Source organism: Anoplopoma fimbria, chromosome 15 (genome assembly GCF_027596085.1).
Source record: "Anoplopoma fimbria isolate UVic2021 breed Golden Eagle Sablefish chromosome 15, Afim_UVic_2022, whole genome shotgun sequence".
Lineage (NCBI taxonomy): Eukaryota > Metazoa > Chordata > Actinopteri > Perciformes > Anoplopomatidae > Anoplopoma > Anoplopoma fimbria.
The window spans coordinates 12,904,536-12,918,480 of NC_072463.1; the positions used below are offsets into that span (position 1 = coordinate 12,904,536).

General features: G+C 42.3%; 1 protein-coding gene across 1 annotated transcript; it reads left to right on the forward strand.

Moving 5' to 3' along the window:
* Positions 1 to 45: 45 nt before the first annotated feature.
* qrsl1 (glutaminyl-tRNA amidotransferase subunit QRSL1) lies at positions 46 to 5,306 on the forward strand. Its single transcript, XM_054614320.1, has 11 exons — positions 46 to 170; positions 873 to 1,032; positions 1,111 to 1,209; positions 1,283 to 1,379; positions 1,522 to 1,683; positions 1,805 to 1,980; positions 2,684 to 2,796; positions 3,302 to 3,494; positions 3,651 to 3,768; positions 3,953 to 4,158; positions 4,631 to 5,306. The coding sequence occupies exons 1-11, from the start codon at positions 147 to 149 to the stop codon at positions 4,870 to 4,872; spliced, it is 1,590 nt and encodes a 529-aa protein (XP_054470295.1). The 5' UTR covers positions 46 to 146; the 3' UTR covers positions 4,873 to 5,306.
* The last annotated feature ends 8,639 nt before the right edge of the window (positions 5,307 to 13,945 follow it).

A 13,945-nucleotide genomic window follows, 5' to 3' on the forward strand; every position in this document is an offset into this window, starting at 1 on the left:
GGAGCTCGGCTTCCTCGGCGGCCGTCCAATCACGAGGGGCGCTGTTGGAACGCTGGATAAAGGAACCAACATGGCGGCCCGCTAGAGCCGCACGCCGGGAGAAGGTTGTTGTTCGTTAGCGGGGTCGTTGCAGACCGACCGTCAACATGCTCGCGATGACGATACGGGAGGTTAGTACGACTGTGTCAGTTCATAACTAACATGTTATAGAGCAACATGTTATAGAGCAACATGCTATAGAGCAACATGTTGCTCCTCACCAGCAGAGACTGAAACGTGTTGTTTGGCAACAGTTTAAAAAACATCCTTCTTATGCAGTCTATTATGGGAGAGACTATATTCCACATGACGTTGCTGCATGACGTTGCTTGCTTCATGACGTTGCTTGCTTCATGACGTTGCTATTGAAATATACTCGTGTACTTAAGTTGTCCCGTCAAAAGAATAAACAAAACACAATGTTTTAACAGGACACAACTTAAAGGCTCTCCTATCTATTGAGTAGCGTTAGTTAAGAAGTATTCATATAAGTGTAAAGTAGCAACAAATGTATAAACTCCAATAAAATACCACAAAATGATACTTAACTTCAGATAAAGGTGGTGATTTTTTTTAATGGAAGATATTTTAAGGTTGAAATGTTTTGTTTTTTTAATGCATTGGTGTCAGTGTGATGCTTTCCGGGTCCTGGTGTTGTGCATGTGACCCACTGTCACACTGTCATGGTTTACGGGGACACATGAACAGAGACATTGTTAGTGTTATCTCTTGGGTCTGTGCTTTTCCTACTAAAACAATAAAAAAGGGTCTATTTGGTGACTGAATAACCGAGTGACATTCCCCCACTGGTATCTCAACACTGTGTCCTCCAGGTGTCTTTGGCGCTCAGGGAGGGAAGAATCTCCCCGACAGAGCTCTGTAGGAAGTGTCTGACCCGCATCAGGAAAACACAGCATCTTAACGCTTACATCACTGTGACGGAGGAGCAGGCACTGAAACAGGCTCGAGAAGCAGAAGCCAGACTGCTGCGAGGTATGGACGTGTGAGCCTGTATATCCACATATTCTGTGTTACAGAGTCTTGGGTTTGACTGATCTCCTTTTCCTTCAGGTGCCCCAAAAGGTCCTCTGGATGGAATCCCCTTTGCAGTAAAGGACAACTTCTGCACAGAAAATATCAAGACTACATGTGCTTCCAGGATGCTTAAAGGTCTGCTGAACCTCATTAAAAGTTACAATGTCTGATATATTCTAATGATAACCCACTCTTACTTGTGCTACAGACTACATTCCACCCTACAATGCTACAGTGGTCCAGAAGCTGTTTGACCAAGGGGCTGTCCTCGTGGGGAAGACCAACATGGATGAGTTTGCTATGGGGTAATAACAGTAGCAGCTAGTCACAAATCCCAGTCTGTTTTATACATTGCTTTATGAAGCTGTTACGGCTGGGTACAGAAAGAGAGTTTTTATCTTTAAGATAACCGGTTATCATCCTCTTATTCATGTATTTGTCTTGCAGTTCGGGCAGTACTGACGGGGCTTTCGGCCCGGTGAGAAACCCCTGGAGCTATGCTGCTCCCTACAGAGAGCGGACAGGGGCGGCGCCCGACTCCGACTGGGTCGTCACCGGAGGAAGTTCAGGAGGAAGTGCTGCCGCTGTGGCCTCGCTCACCAGCTACCTGTGAGGAGAACACATTCACTAGTGCCAGAAAACTGTTACAAAGAAACACAAAAACAATAAAGATTTGATTCAAAAATGGCGTTCACTTATCAAATGTACTGTTCTGATAATTACTTGGCAGGGCTTTGGGCTCAGACACAGGTGGTTCGACTCGTAACCCTGCAGCACTGTGTGGTGTTGTGGCCCTGAAGCCCACTTATGGTCTGCTGTCCCGACACGGTCTCATCCCCCTGGTCAACTCCATGGATGTCCCCGGCATTATGACGCGCAGTGTCGGCGATGCAGCTATCGTGTTGGGTAGGAAACTCTTGATGACCTGTCATTAGACGAATGTTGAGCGTCATTGTGACCCCCATTTGAAAAATGATTTGATTATGGTCACTCTACACATCCAGCTCTTTCTTTCCAAAAGAGGGCTTTGAATTCAGTGTGACTTATCTGGTTAAACAAAGGACAAGTTGTCCACATGTTGGTTCCAAGAAATGCACAGTAAATGTCCTTTATTCTTGAAGGTCGTATACATCAGAAGTTAAGTGTTGTCTCCTCAAGTAGTGTGGTGGGATAAATTCAACAAAATATTCCATACCCAGCAGCTATGTCATCAGGGTTCTCATCTGGTATGTCCACTGTCAGTTAACTTATTACTTATCACTTATTGTCACCTGCACCATCTTTCCACCAACACCCAGTTTAAGTTTATATATGTATGCTCACCGAAATACCACATGGAATGCTGAAATTAAAGGGACCCTGCAAAGTTTGACCACTAGTACTGGTATGAAGCCGTGGTTTTAAGAATGGGTACAGATATTGTATTTAGCAAGCCCCAAGCCGGCACAATTCTCACCCTGCCGTGAAAACAACACAACATTTAAAAATACTTTAAAGCACTATCCATGTAATGGAAAGAATATGTGACATTGTAAATCAAAGTTGCAGGTCCACATTGTTGTTAATTTTTCATACTGTGATGAAACGATGGTACTTACCTGTCACACAGGTATCCTCCAAGGCCAGGATATTAGAGACTCAACAACAGCTCCTGCTCCCTCGTCCCTGACAGAGCTACCCGAACACTTTGATGTCAAGAACATCTGTGTAGGCATCCCTAAGGTGAGTTTAGCTCCTCGTTAAAATCCTCTTCTCTGTATTATCTCAGCATCTCTGTTCGGTTATGCAGTATACCATTTTATTTTTATTTTTTTCTTAAATGTAAGATGTTAGTAAGTTAAGCTTTGATAACTGCAACCGTCAAGCTATCGGAGACAAAACTTATGATGCCGAACAGACTTGTATAGTATATACATAAAATGATTTGAGGAAGTCAGCAACAATGGCAAAATCTTAGAGAAACAAACCATATTAGTTGAATGAAACATATTAACAATCATAAATTTGACTGGAGGAGAAGGTATGATGATTCTTTTTGTTCACCTTTTTATGCTTTTTTTTATCACCATATATCATTGAGACAGATTCTTGGTAGAGTTTATGTACATGATGTTTTTTATTAAAATATATATTATATTATATTATATTATATTATATATATATATATATATATATAAACACAAATGCATTGATTTCCTTGTCTTTCCTGTGTCTTAATGTACATCAGGAGTACCACGCTCCTGGGCTGTCTGAGGAGACTCTGGCACAATGGAGTCGTGTTGCTGACATGTTTGAGAGGGCGGGTGCGCGGGTGAAGCAGGTATCCCTCCCCCACACCCAGCATTCCATTGTGTGCTACCACGTCCTGTGCAGCGCGGAGGTGGCATCTAACATGGCCCGCTTTGACGGCCTAGAATACGGTACAAAACCAGTACACAATACGTTAAGGGTGCAGCGTGCAGCATTTTACACGTAGAGTGCCAAATCACAAGTTAGATCACAGAGGGAATTTTTTGAATAGTAGAAAAAAAGAGAAATAGGCAAATGCCATTGATCCCTGTCTCTTCTTCTGTCAGGCCATCGTAGTGAGGTGGACAGCTCGACGGAGGCCATGTACGCCTCGAGCCGACACGAGGGCTTCAACGATGTGGTGCGGGGGAGGATACTGTCTGGGAACTACTTCCTACTCAAACAGTAAGACGACAGATTGAAGCTGCTTGCACCCTTCTGATTCAATTTCACTAACTACATACGAGTGTGGAGCTGACAGTGTGCCTCTTTATTGGTTTCACCTTTTCCCTTTCACATTTTTAGGAGCACTTTTGGTCATTAAATATATGCCAGAGAAAAAAAATTGTCACCCCTCGTTTTTTGCCAGGAACTACGACCGCTACTTTGTGAAGGCCCAGAGAGTCCGTCGACTGATCGCAGACGACTTCAAACGCGCGTTCGCCTCGGGCGTCGACGTGCTGCTGACGCCCACCACCCTGGCAGACGCGGCCCGTTACTCTGACTTCAGACAGGAAGACAACCGTACGCGCAGCCTGCAGGAAGACGTCTTCACCCAGTCTGTCAACATGGCAGGTACAGAGAGAAGAAATAAGAAAAAAAAAAAAGAAGAGAGGTGGCCTTCAACTGTTCATGCATGGCATAGGAAGTGTGGGAGGATTCAGGAACTTATATTTATATATTTTGCGCGTGTGAATACATACACGCATATACACCAACGCACCAAAAACCTACTTCAGTTTAGCTTCTTATTTTTCCATCCTATAACAATGGTTCATTGTATCATGTCATAGTGAAATTAAAAGGGGAAATATTATACTTCTTATTTTCGTTTGTTATTCTCTGATGGCAAAGGTAATCATTACCTGGTCAACACATAATCCTGATTTCAGCTCAGACAGAAGTGTAATCTAAAGGAGCGTGTTCACATTCAGTTCAGATTTTTTGCGTGATATCACTCTCTAAACTAACCTGAAACTCACCTTGAGATTCTAATCACTACCTTGTCCCTGAACTTTCCTTCAACTCTTTTTTTCCCTCGCCCCAGGTCTCCCCGCCGTCTCTGTGCCAACCGCTTTATCAAGCCGCGGCCTTCCCATTGGTTTGCAGCTCATAGGCCCCGCCCTACAGGACAAGAAGCTGCTCAGCGTCGCCCAATGGATCGAACAGAGGGTCGGGTTCCCCTCCATCAGTGACTGTGGAGACGAGAGCGGGAATGAGGTGGGAACGACGGAAAGAGAGCAGACTTCAGCTGCCACACATAATGGACTTAATAAAGTGCAACTATGATGGACACTCTTAGCTTGTTTGCCTTTGCAGGAATTGTTTTCAGGAATGAAAATAATTACAACATGGATAGACTCAGTGCTTAATAATATGCATCATAACTGAGAAAGGGAACATTGTGTTCAATCTGTGAACTGCTGCCGTGTGTGTTGTCAAAAGGTGGTGCTATTAAATATATGCAAGATGGGCTATTTATTGATAGAGTAATATTTATTATTCTTCAGTGTCCATGCGTAGATATTTGTATTATCGTTGTGTATTATTGAAGGCACTGAAAAAACAGTCACCAAATCAAGCACACACACATGCTGCTTTTCTTTACCTGCAGCGAGTGTGTGTGCTTGATTTCGCAAAACTTACTAGTTGAGTACGTTTTTGTTTTTTTGTTTTTTGTTTTTTATTGGTCATGCCTGCGGTGTCAGTTTCCCCACTTTGATCCAGACTGAAAAATTATAATATTATAATACTTCTGAAAATGTTTTGTCATATTTACTTGCGGTTTCATGACGTATCCAGAGTAGGGTTACGAAGAGGTCGTCCTTTTATCAAATGCAAAGACCAGCTCTTGAATTTATCTCTCCAGTTTCTGTAGATATTTTGAGGAATTTATCATTACATTACATTACATTACAGTCATTTAGCAGACGCTTTTCTCCAAAGCGACTTACAGTCAGTAGTATGTTACATATCATTCACCCATTCACACACTGATGACAGGCTACCATCAAGGTGCCACCATCAGACTCTAACTAACATTCATGCAACATCCAGTCCACACCGATGGCAAGCCTTCGGGAGCAACTTGGGGTTAAGTGTCTTGCCCAAGGACACATCGACTGCCGAAGCCGGGTATCGAACCACCGACCCTCTGATTGGAGAACTACCTTGCTCTCCACTACGCCACAGCCGCCCTAATCAAAAATAATTTATTTGTTACGTGTAGTAGCCTGATTTGTTACTGAAGAAAGATAAATTGCAAAAGAATTAGGTAACGACCCTGTATGACCAAGCATGACCAAGCACCAGCAGACTCTTTTTGCTCCAGCAGACACTTGCTCTGAAATACTCAGACTGTCCACATTGAACTAGTGGAATTAGCTCAAGCGAAATCAATCCAGTCAGCCAATTACAGTACTGGAAACTGGCCTAAACCAAGGTGCTAAAATGAGTGCTCACAGATTGACTCAAACTCCACTTAATCCTGACCCTTTTCTCTGCAACGTGGAACTTGGCCTTGTTACATCCCGGATTAATCCTGATACTGTAATTCAATGTTCTTTCAAAAGTGCACAAGATAGAACATTATTTTTTACACATAGGATATAGGATTTTTTTTAACCTTTACAAGAATGCTCAGTTTTTGTGAGGATCACCAAGGTTTTTTACAAAAATGTGGTTCTTAAAAATACCATGTTCAAAATTGCTTCAACCTTCGATGAGTTGTTATGACTGTTGTTATGACTGATGCTTTGTTTTTCAGTCAAGAAGTTCACATTACCACTGCAACACTGAACAAATGATGATTATCTTATCTCCCTGTTCACTGCTTCAAACAGATCACTTCCTCTTTTTTTCTCTGTAATTTAATTTCCTGCATTTGAATGTGTGCACTGCAATATATTTATATATATATATACATATATACACAAATTATTATTTATCTTTTCTCACTTGTTTTAAGACAAATACAGAACAGACCTTAGCGGGCCAGGTCCCTGTTTCCCTAATTTTGTTATAATGCCCATGAATCCCCAAATCCTGTTTCTGCAATTAGCATGCAGCTAGCATACTTGCTAAATTTAGCACAAAACCTGTTGTACATCAGCCAAAAGGAGGACAACTCAAAGCATCTATTTGGGACTCTAGCCAGGCCACATTAAGACAATTATAAATAGGCTTAAGAGGACAGTTAGAGCTGGTGCCCATGATTCTGCACAGGCATGAGCTAATAGTTTAGTAGACATTTTTAGGAACTACTCTTATTCACATATTTGAAATTTGGGCAGAGCCAGGCTAGCTGTTTCACCCTTGCTTCCAGACTTTATGCTAAGCTGTGCTAATCACCTAGCTGGCTCCAAAAATGTTTAACTAAATAGCAACAGTTCTTACAAATTTGAGGATCCTTATGATTTTGCTTCTACTCCTCTGTTACAAAAGAAGCCATGCCCCTGTAGAAGTCATTCTAGACGGTTACTACACGAAGGAAAAGTTACAACGTGGCTTCTAAACCGTCGTTAGAGTTGGTATCAAGAGAAGAAACGTTGATACCGGTGTGGCCTCTGAAATGTAGAGCTTTTAAGTCCCATATAATGCGCCACCCTTGTTTCCACTATTTCACACAGCGGACCCGCAGACAGTCCATGCTGGGTTCTTGTTTCCCTTTTGACATTCTCCTCTCCGGATGTGAGGATTTGCACGGTATCCCCTTCTCAACTCTTTGATCCTGGCTCCATCCCTCCCACCTGCCCAGCTATTTTCAGGGCCTCTCATTTGAACCCGGTCTCCCTGTTCATTACTCAAATGTCGCCATTGCTAAACGGCCGACGTGCAAATTAAATCTCGTTAAAGGGCGGGCTCCTCACATACTAACATGAGCCTTCTCTCTTGCAAGGGCATCATTCTGGTTCGCTACATGGTCCCTGCCTGTAATCTCTGCTTGACAGTCGCTGAAAGACCCCTATAAAGTACTTCAGATTGTACAATACCCTCACAGTGCAGAAGGAAGTGTCATGTCTTGAGGTTTCAGAATTTTTTTATTGAGATATATGATACCCAAAGCATGCACACCCAGATGTCACCACAGCAGAGAGGACTCCCACACATGTTCTCATTGGTTTGAGAGGCGGGAATTTGAATTGCAAAGATCAAGACGCGTCTTTCTTAGAAAACCAAAGTGGTGCTTTATTCTGAAAGAAAAACAAGCAACAAATTGTGTGTGTGTGCGTGCGTGCGTGCGTTCGAGCCAGCTCCTCTTAAATCCAGAGGATTAGTTAACACAGCTAGGTGTTGTTAGGTGAAGGGATCTCCCAAACACAGAGGTTGGTTCCCTTCAGCTCCCTGCGCCTTCCACAGAGTATCTTCTGGTTGTGTAAGCTCAGCAGTCTTTTAAAGACTGTTTTCTTGGATGCCGTTCAAGGTCGAGCATCACCATGGGTGTCTAAATGTGTAAGCCCTGTGAGGGACTTGAGACTTGTCCGTGTCCATGCATCCTTGGATATAACAACCAGTTCTCTGTAGGGATGGATGGTTTGTTGGACTGACTAATCATACACTTTCTTTTTGCCTCTGACAAAGAAAGGTAATATTAGTTTTATAGAAGTATACAATACAGGTTTATTTATTTTATCTTTGAGAAATCTCAGTAGATTTCAGAGAAGGGAGGATTCAGAACAAGATGGTTCACAGATGGTTGCCATGGTAACCATATATTTGGTCTGTCATTGACTGCCGGTATTTGTTCCTCTTCAGACACGCTTGAGTGATTATGCAGTGAGTTGATGTTTTGAATTGCACGGTATGTTACAAATTGTTACAAATTTTTCTGTTCTTTTGAACAGAAAAAGAGGATATGTTGACTGATCTGCATGCAGCAGCTGACTACAACCAACAGCCAAGATCAATCAAAAATCTGTGTTGCCAGGAATCAGCAAAAGTTTAGTTCCGCATTTGTACAGGCTGTGACGATCGAGCACAAATCCACCTCCCTGAAGCAACGATGCGCGCCACGATGGTTGATCACACGTTATATGCAAAGGTTTCTTTAATATTACAGGAATAATAAAAGGTAATACAACCACTGTATGAAAGTATGATTCATGGTTTTGTTCCTGTTGTTATGCTGTGCCAAGTCACTGCCCCCTCTTTTGGAGTCATACAAATTAACATAGTTTTAAATGTAATGCTTTGGATTGTGGTTGAGTTGTACTTACATCAATATCAATGGAGAGTAGTTTCTTTAAAACACATGAAAGACAACAGAGAGTTGCTTCCTGTCCCTTTCCATGTAGCCGCTGAGCTCTCAGCAGGCTTTGAAATGAGATCTCTCTCTCACACACACAAACACACACACACACTCAATGAGGATGAGTGTGTAATCTTACTACTTCTTTTCAAAATCACATTTGGATAAAGTATGGTATCTCTGAGTTGCAAGGTTTACCTCTGCATCACATCACTCTCACTGGGCAGGATGTGGTCACCCAGTTTGTATTCAGTTTTCAGTTCAAGGTTTTTCTTCCAGTTTTTTTGGCACATACAAAAAGTTCAGATAAGCCACTTGGCATTGTGCTTTCACTACTAAATAGCATTAATGTTTTTTTTCCTTTCTCTATCTCTAGCAGGTGGTTGATTCTCTGTAAATTACCACTCAAAAAAAAAGAGATGGCTACATTTCAAGACAGAATCATCTATGATACATTCATACAATAAAAATAGAAGTATGTGTAAATTTAGTCAAAGACGTCTAAGCCCTGAATTCACCCGTTGAGTCAATTGCCATGCTAACGTCTCTGTAGCTTACTGAGGCAAAGCGGTGGTGTGAGCTAAATGCTAACGTCAGCTTGCTAACATGCTCCGAATGACATTGCTGACATACTTAAGTTCAGCAGGTGTAATGTTTAGCACATTTGCGGTTTTACTTTGGTTTGTTACCACGCCAGCATTTGCTTATTAGCACTAAACACAAAGTGCAGCTGAGGCTGATGGGAAGGAAGTTAGTTAGTTTAGCGGATGATGGTGCTAAATGAAAAGTTAAAGGACCAGTGTGTAGCATTTAGGGGGATCCATTAGCAGAAATGGAATGTAATATTAATAAGTATGTTTTATTAGTGTATTTTTGTTAGCTTAGTGCGAGTCCTTCATATCTTCTCTGAGCACCATCGGTAATGTTATGTACGCTTATGTTTCAAATGTATGTTTCCACTCAGTAACAAAATTATAGCAGCACCTCACTGAGAAAATATCTTCTTCACTTCCCTAAAACAGTGACTGGCCAACATGTCATACCATTAATCATTTCACCTTTCGGAGTTCTCTCATGGTCCTTATTTAAATAATAAGTGTGCGGAAGCAGAAGTTACACAGCAAACACCCTTGAAGCTATCAGGTGCTGCAAGCGGCATGCTGTGAAGCACAGAGAAAGGTGCTGCGATATTGGTTTTCCAGCACGCAATAGTCTTTGACTTAATGATAAGCATGAAAAACCTAAGGGCTGTTTTTTGTTGCGATATGTTGCATAAATTCTGAGTTGGTGTTCAGGGACAAAACGTGCTTGTGAAGCTTGAAGCATTCAGGAAAGACGGTTGATTCCTGTTTGGAAAAAGAGCAAGAGAAGTGTGAAGGGTTGTCCAACCCCAATCACCTTCTCCCTCCTCTTGGCCCCTTTTTTTTTATTAGCTCCCTAGCATGTGATTGCCCTCACACCACCCCCACCCAGACACCAGCAAACAAACAGCCATGCTGGAACTCCAGTTCCTCCTTACCTTTCAGGTGGACAGGAGGAGATGGGTGGAGTGGCTGGAGGTGGGCCTCAAGTGGTCACACTCCGGCGGTCGACTAAAGGAGAGCTCTTCTCCTCGATCACCTGACCGCACTCCAGTTGCATTAAAGTTTCACGGGCGTGCCCGCAAGAATGTGGCTAGCGCTCCGTCAGGCCTCTTTAGCACTGGATTATGAGGTCGAGACAGAGAGGTAAGATGGAGATCCCCATCTTAAAAATAAACATGTTTATGAGGAATAAACCGAGGTACCTGATGGAGAGGTGGCAGATGAGAGGCAGGGTCATGGATCAAAGGTCCTGACCTGAGTCTAGCTTTGGGAGCAGATAAGATGAGCTGGACAATGCAGCCATTGTGGTGTGATCAGGTGGGATACAGTTCCCGCACAGATCAAGAGTGGGTGCAAAGGGGGAGGGGAAAGGGAAGGAGAGGGGGAGGGAGGCAACAGGTGAATTCCAGCAGTTTGTCTTTCACAGATAGACAGCCACCCTTTGATGGCAAAGCCCCGGCACCAGGTGGAGGAGGAGGAGGCCAGGCTCACCGCCTTTTAATGATTAATCATTTTTGGTCAATTATTCAAGTATTTTGCATTTGTCCGGTGCTTACGTCCTCCTTGCCATGGCAACCATTGTGTCTGTTCTGTTCTAATCTAATCATTAAATTCGGTGCTTTTGACGCAGGTCCCCCATTACATTGATATTTAAAAAGCACCAATTAAAACTGACAGTCATGAAACATTGGAATGATAAAATAAAGCACACGTGAGATATGACAAGTATACGTAGGTCAGTTGGTAGAGTAGTGGTTAAAATGACTTCTCAATTTAAAAGAAAATGTCTCAGTATACGTGCACGTAATCCTAGTTCCCACACTTAAGACGCATACTGCCTTTGGTTGTCAACTTTCTTCTTATATGTAAACTGATTTTAGAGCACAGAAACCTTTCCCCAGCAGATGGATTTGAAAATAAAAAAAAATCCTACATTTACCTTCTAGTGTTGGACATCCAAGTGAACTAGATAGGAAAGTTTCTATAAATGTGCACCAATTAGCTGCAGTTTACTAAGAATGTAGGTCTTGATAGTCATGTCTGATTCAAACAAGTATTCAGGCTACCTTAAGAAAGAAAGACATTTTCCAATAGTCGAGGTAAGAATCAACTCGATGCAGTCACTTTGAGAAAACGTTAAGAATCCAGTATCTTTAGACTAACTTTGTCATTTAGGCCTTAAGCACCAGTAAGTCATAAAACTGAAAGTTCTCAGAGCTACATGACACTGGTCTGAGACGATGTGTGCAGATAATAACTTTCCGAGACTCTAATAGCAAGTGAGTTTATTTTAATTGCCACAGTAAAGTTGCAGTATTGAGTAATTTACTCTTTAACTCATACCAGAGTTTATAGCCGACCTGATAGTCCCAGGCAAAAGTCTACAATAATGTTATCTCCTTTCCTATATACAGCTGTGAAGTAAATTCAGGGATAAATAAAAAGCAAGCAAGCATCTTCAGTTTCAACCATTAGTCTTAAAAGCCCATCTCTCGTTATACATCTGCAGCAAGGGACCAAAAAAAAAAAAAATATGTGTGTATATATATAGATAGATCTCTAAAATAATAATAATTGAGTCCATGTAGTTTCTTACAATTGAAAATTTTATTGGACTTACAAAAATTTAAGATCTAAAAATCACATTTCAGTCACACATAAGCAAAATTAAACGTTTCTAAACATGTTTACAGTCACTTTGTAGGCTGGAACCAAGTACCAGAACATGTTTAGTCATTCAAAGCGCGCATGACAACATTGTCCCACCCCCACAGCCTCAACCAGGCCGGTGGTTTCCCGGACAAAGGAGCATTTTCATACAGACCCTGCAGACCGCAGCAGGACACAGCGGGGAAGAGGCGCGTCCCCGCGGTGCGTAAAGGGGAAAACGGAGACAGCGCTGGAAGTGCGCGCGCTCTTTCAAAACTAATTCCAAAAGTGACCAAAATAAAGTGTGATGAAATCCAAATGGGGTGGAGGAGAGACTTTACTCTGAGTGTACCGGCAGTGCGCGAGGCGCTAAAGTCAGTCGGGTCGTTAGGACCATCCATGGAGCAGAGAGGCCGCCACGGCCAGAGGCAGCAGCGCGGAGGCGGCGGCCGTCCCGCTCCCTCCGGATGGAGACACACCGGTGGTACTCTCGTTACTGGGCCGAGTCAAGTTCGTGGATGGGGCTGGGGCTTCCTGGGCCTGGACCACCTGCAACAGATAAAGACCACCACTATTATTATTATTATTATTATCACCTCCTGCTCCATTAACAGAGCTACCCGGTGCTTTGGAGACAGTGCACCAAAGTTACATTTTAAGAACACTACAAATCTCTAAACATATACCATCTACACTCAGGGTTCAAACACGTTAGATGAAGTCATACAAACAAAAAAAACAAGTTTACTTTTTGCCTAAGTTTATCAACCCAGGACACTTAAACCTCCCATTTCTGGAAGAAAAAAAAAAAAAAAAAAAGTGTTTTTCACCGGACAGCAAAGTGTCGGGCTGCAGGGATCAAAGTCTAATTATTTAAAGTCACTTACATGTAAATTACCTAAACATTTAGAAATGACAAAAGGCCTTCTGCAGCCATGATAATGCATTAAGTGTGTTTAGCATCAGCCCTATGGTCCACCCAGTCTCAGCTTAGAGAGCCGGACACGAGAAGGAGCTCCGGGAGGTCTGGGGGCTCAGCGCGTCTCTGCCTCCTTTAGTGAGGGAGAGTGATGGCGCACTGCCATGAACGCGCTCACCTGCGTGGAGAGGAGCTGGAGAGCCAGCAGCAGAGCTCCGAGGTAGACTGCACACATCTTAGTCATCTTGTTGTGGAGGGTCACGGCTGGGCTCGCTGCTCTGCACAGGTGAGTGGGTGAGTCGGTGAATGGAAGCGTGGCTGCTGCAGCGAGCCTTTATACCCCGGTGACGTCATCAGCCACTCAGTACCACCTGCTGCAGCCCCATGCCGTGTTGCCTTCAGGCGCTGTCGGAAATATTCAGATAGACTCAGTGAAAGACTCTCATTTACAAAGTTGAGTTAGTTTGATAACTTTTTTTTTTTTCAAATTGAAGAGGCATTAGTTCAACAATCCCCACAGAATATGTATGAAGATGAAAATATTTGTGTGAAATAACCTGTAAGTATTAGTTTTATTTATGATGCGTTGTAATTAGATATTTTTTCCATTTAATGCTAAAATTGAAAACGTGATTCTAACTAGGACTACATATATAATGCATATATAAGTCATGACAATAAAAACATGACAATAAAAACCTGTGCAATACATTACACTGTGCAATAATAGTTAAAATAGTTTTTTCTGTCTGTAAATATAATATTTCAGTTATTGTTCTTTTTCTACTGTTTCTTATTGCTTATTTATAATACTTGTTTTTTTTTATTTTCATTTTTTATTTTTATCTTGTCTTTCTTCTACTATGTCTCTTTACTCTATGCTGCTGTAAGCCTGCAAACTTCCCCGCTGCGGGACTAATAAAGGATTATTTTATCTTATCTTATCTTATCTAAGTCAATTCA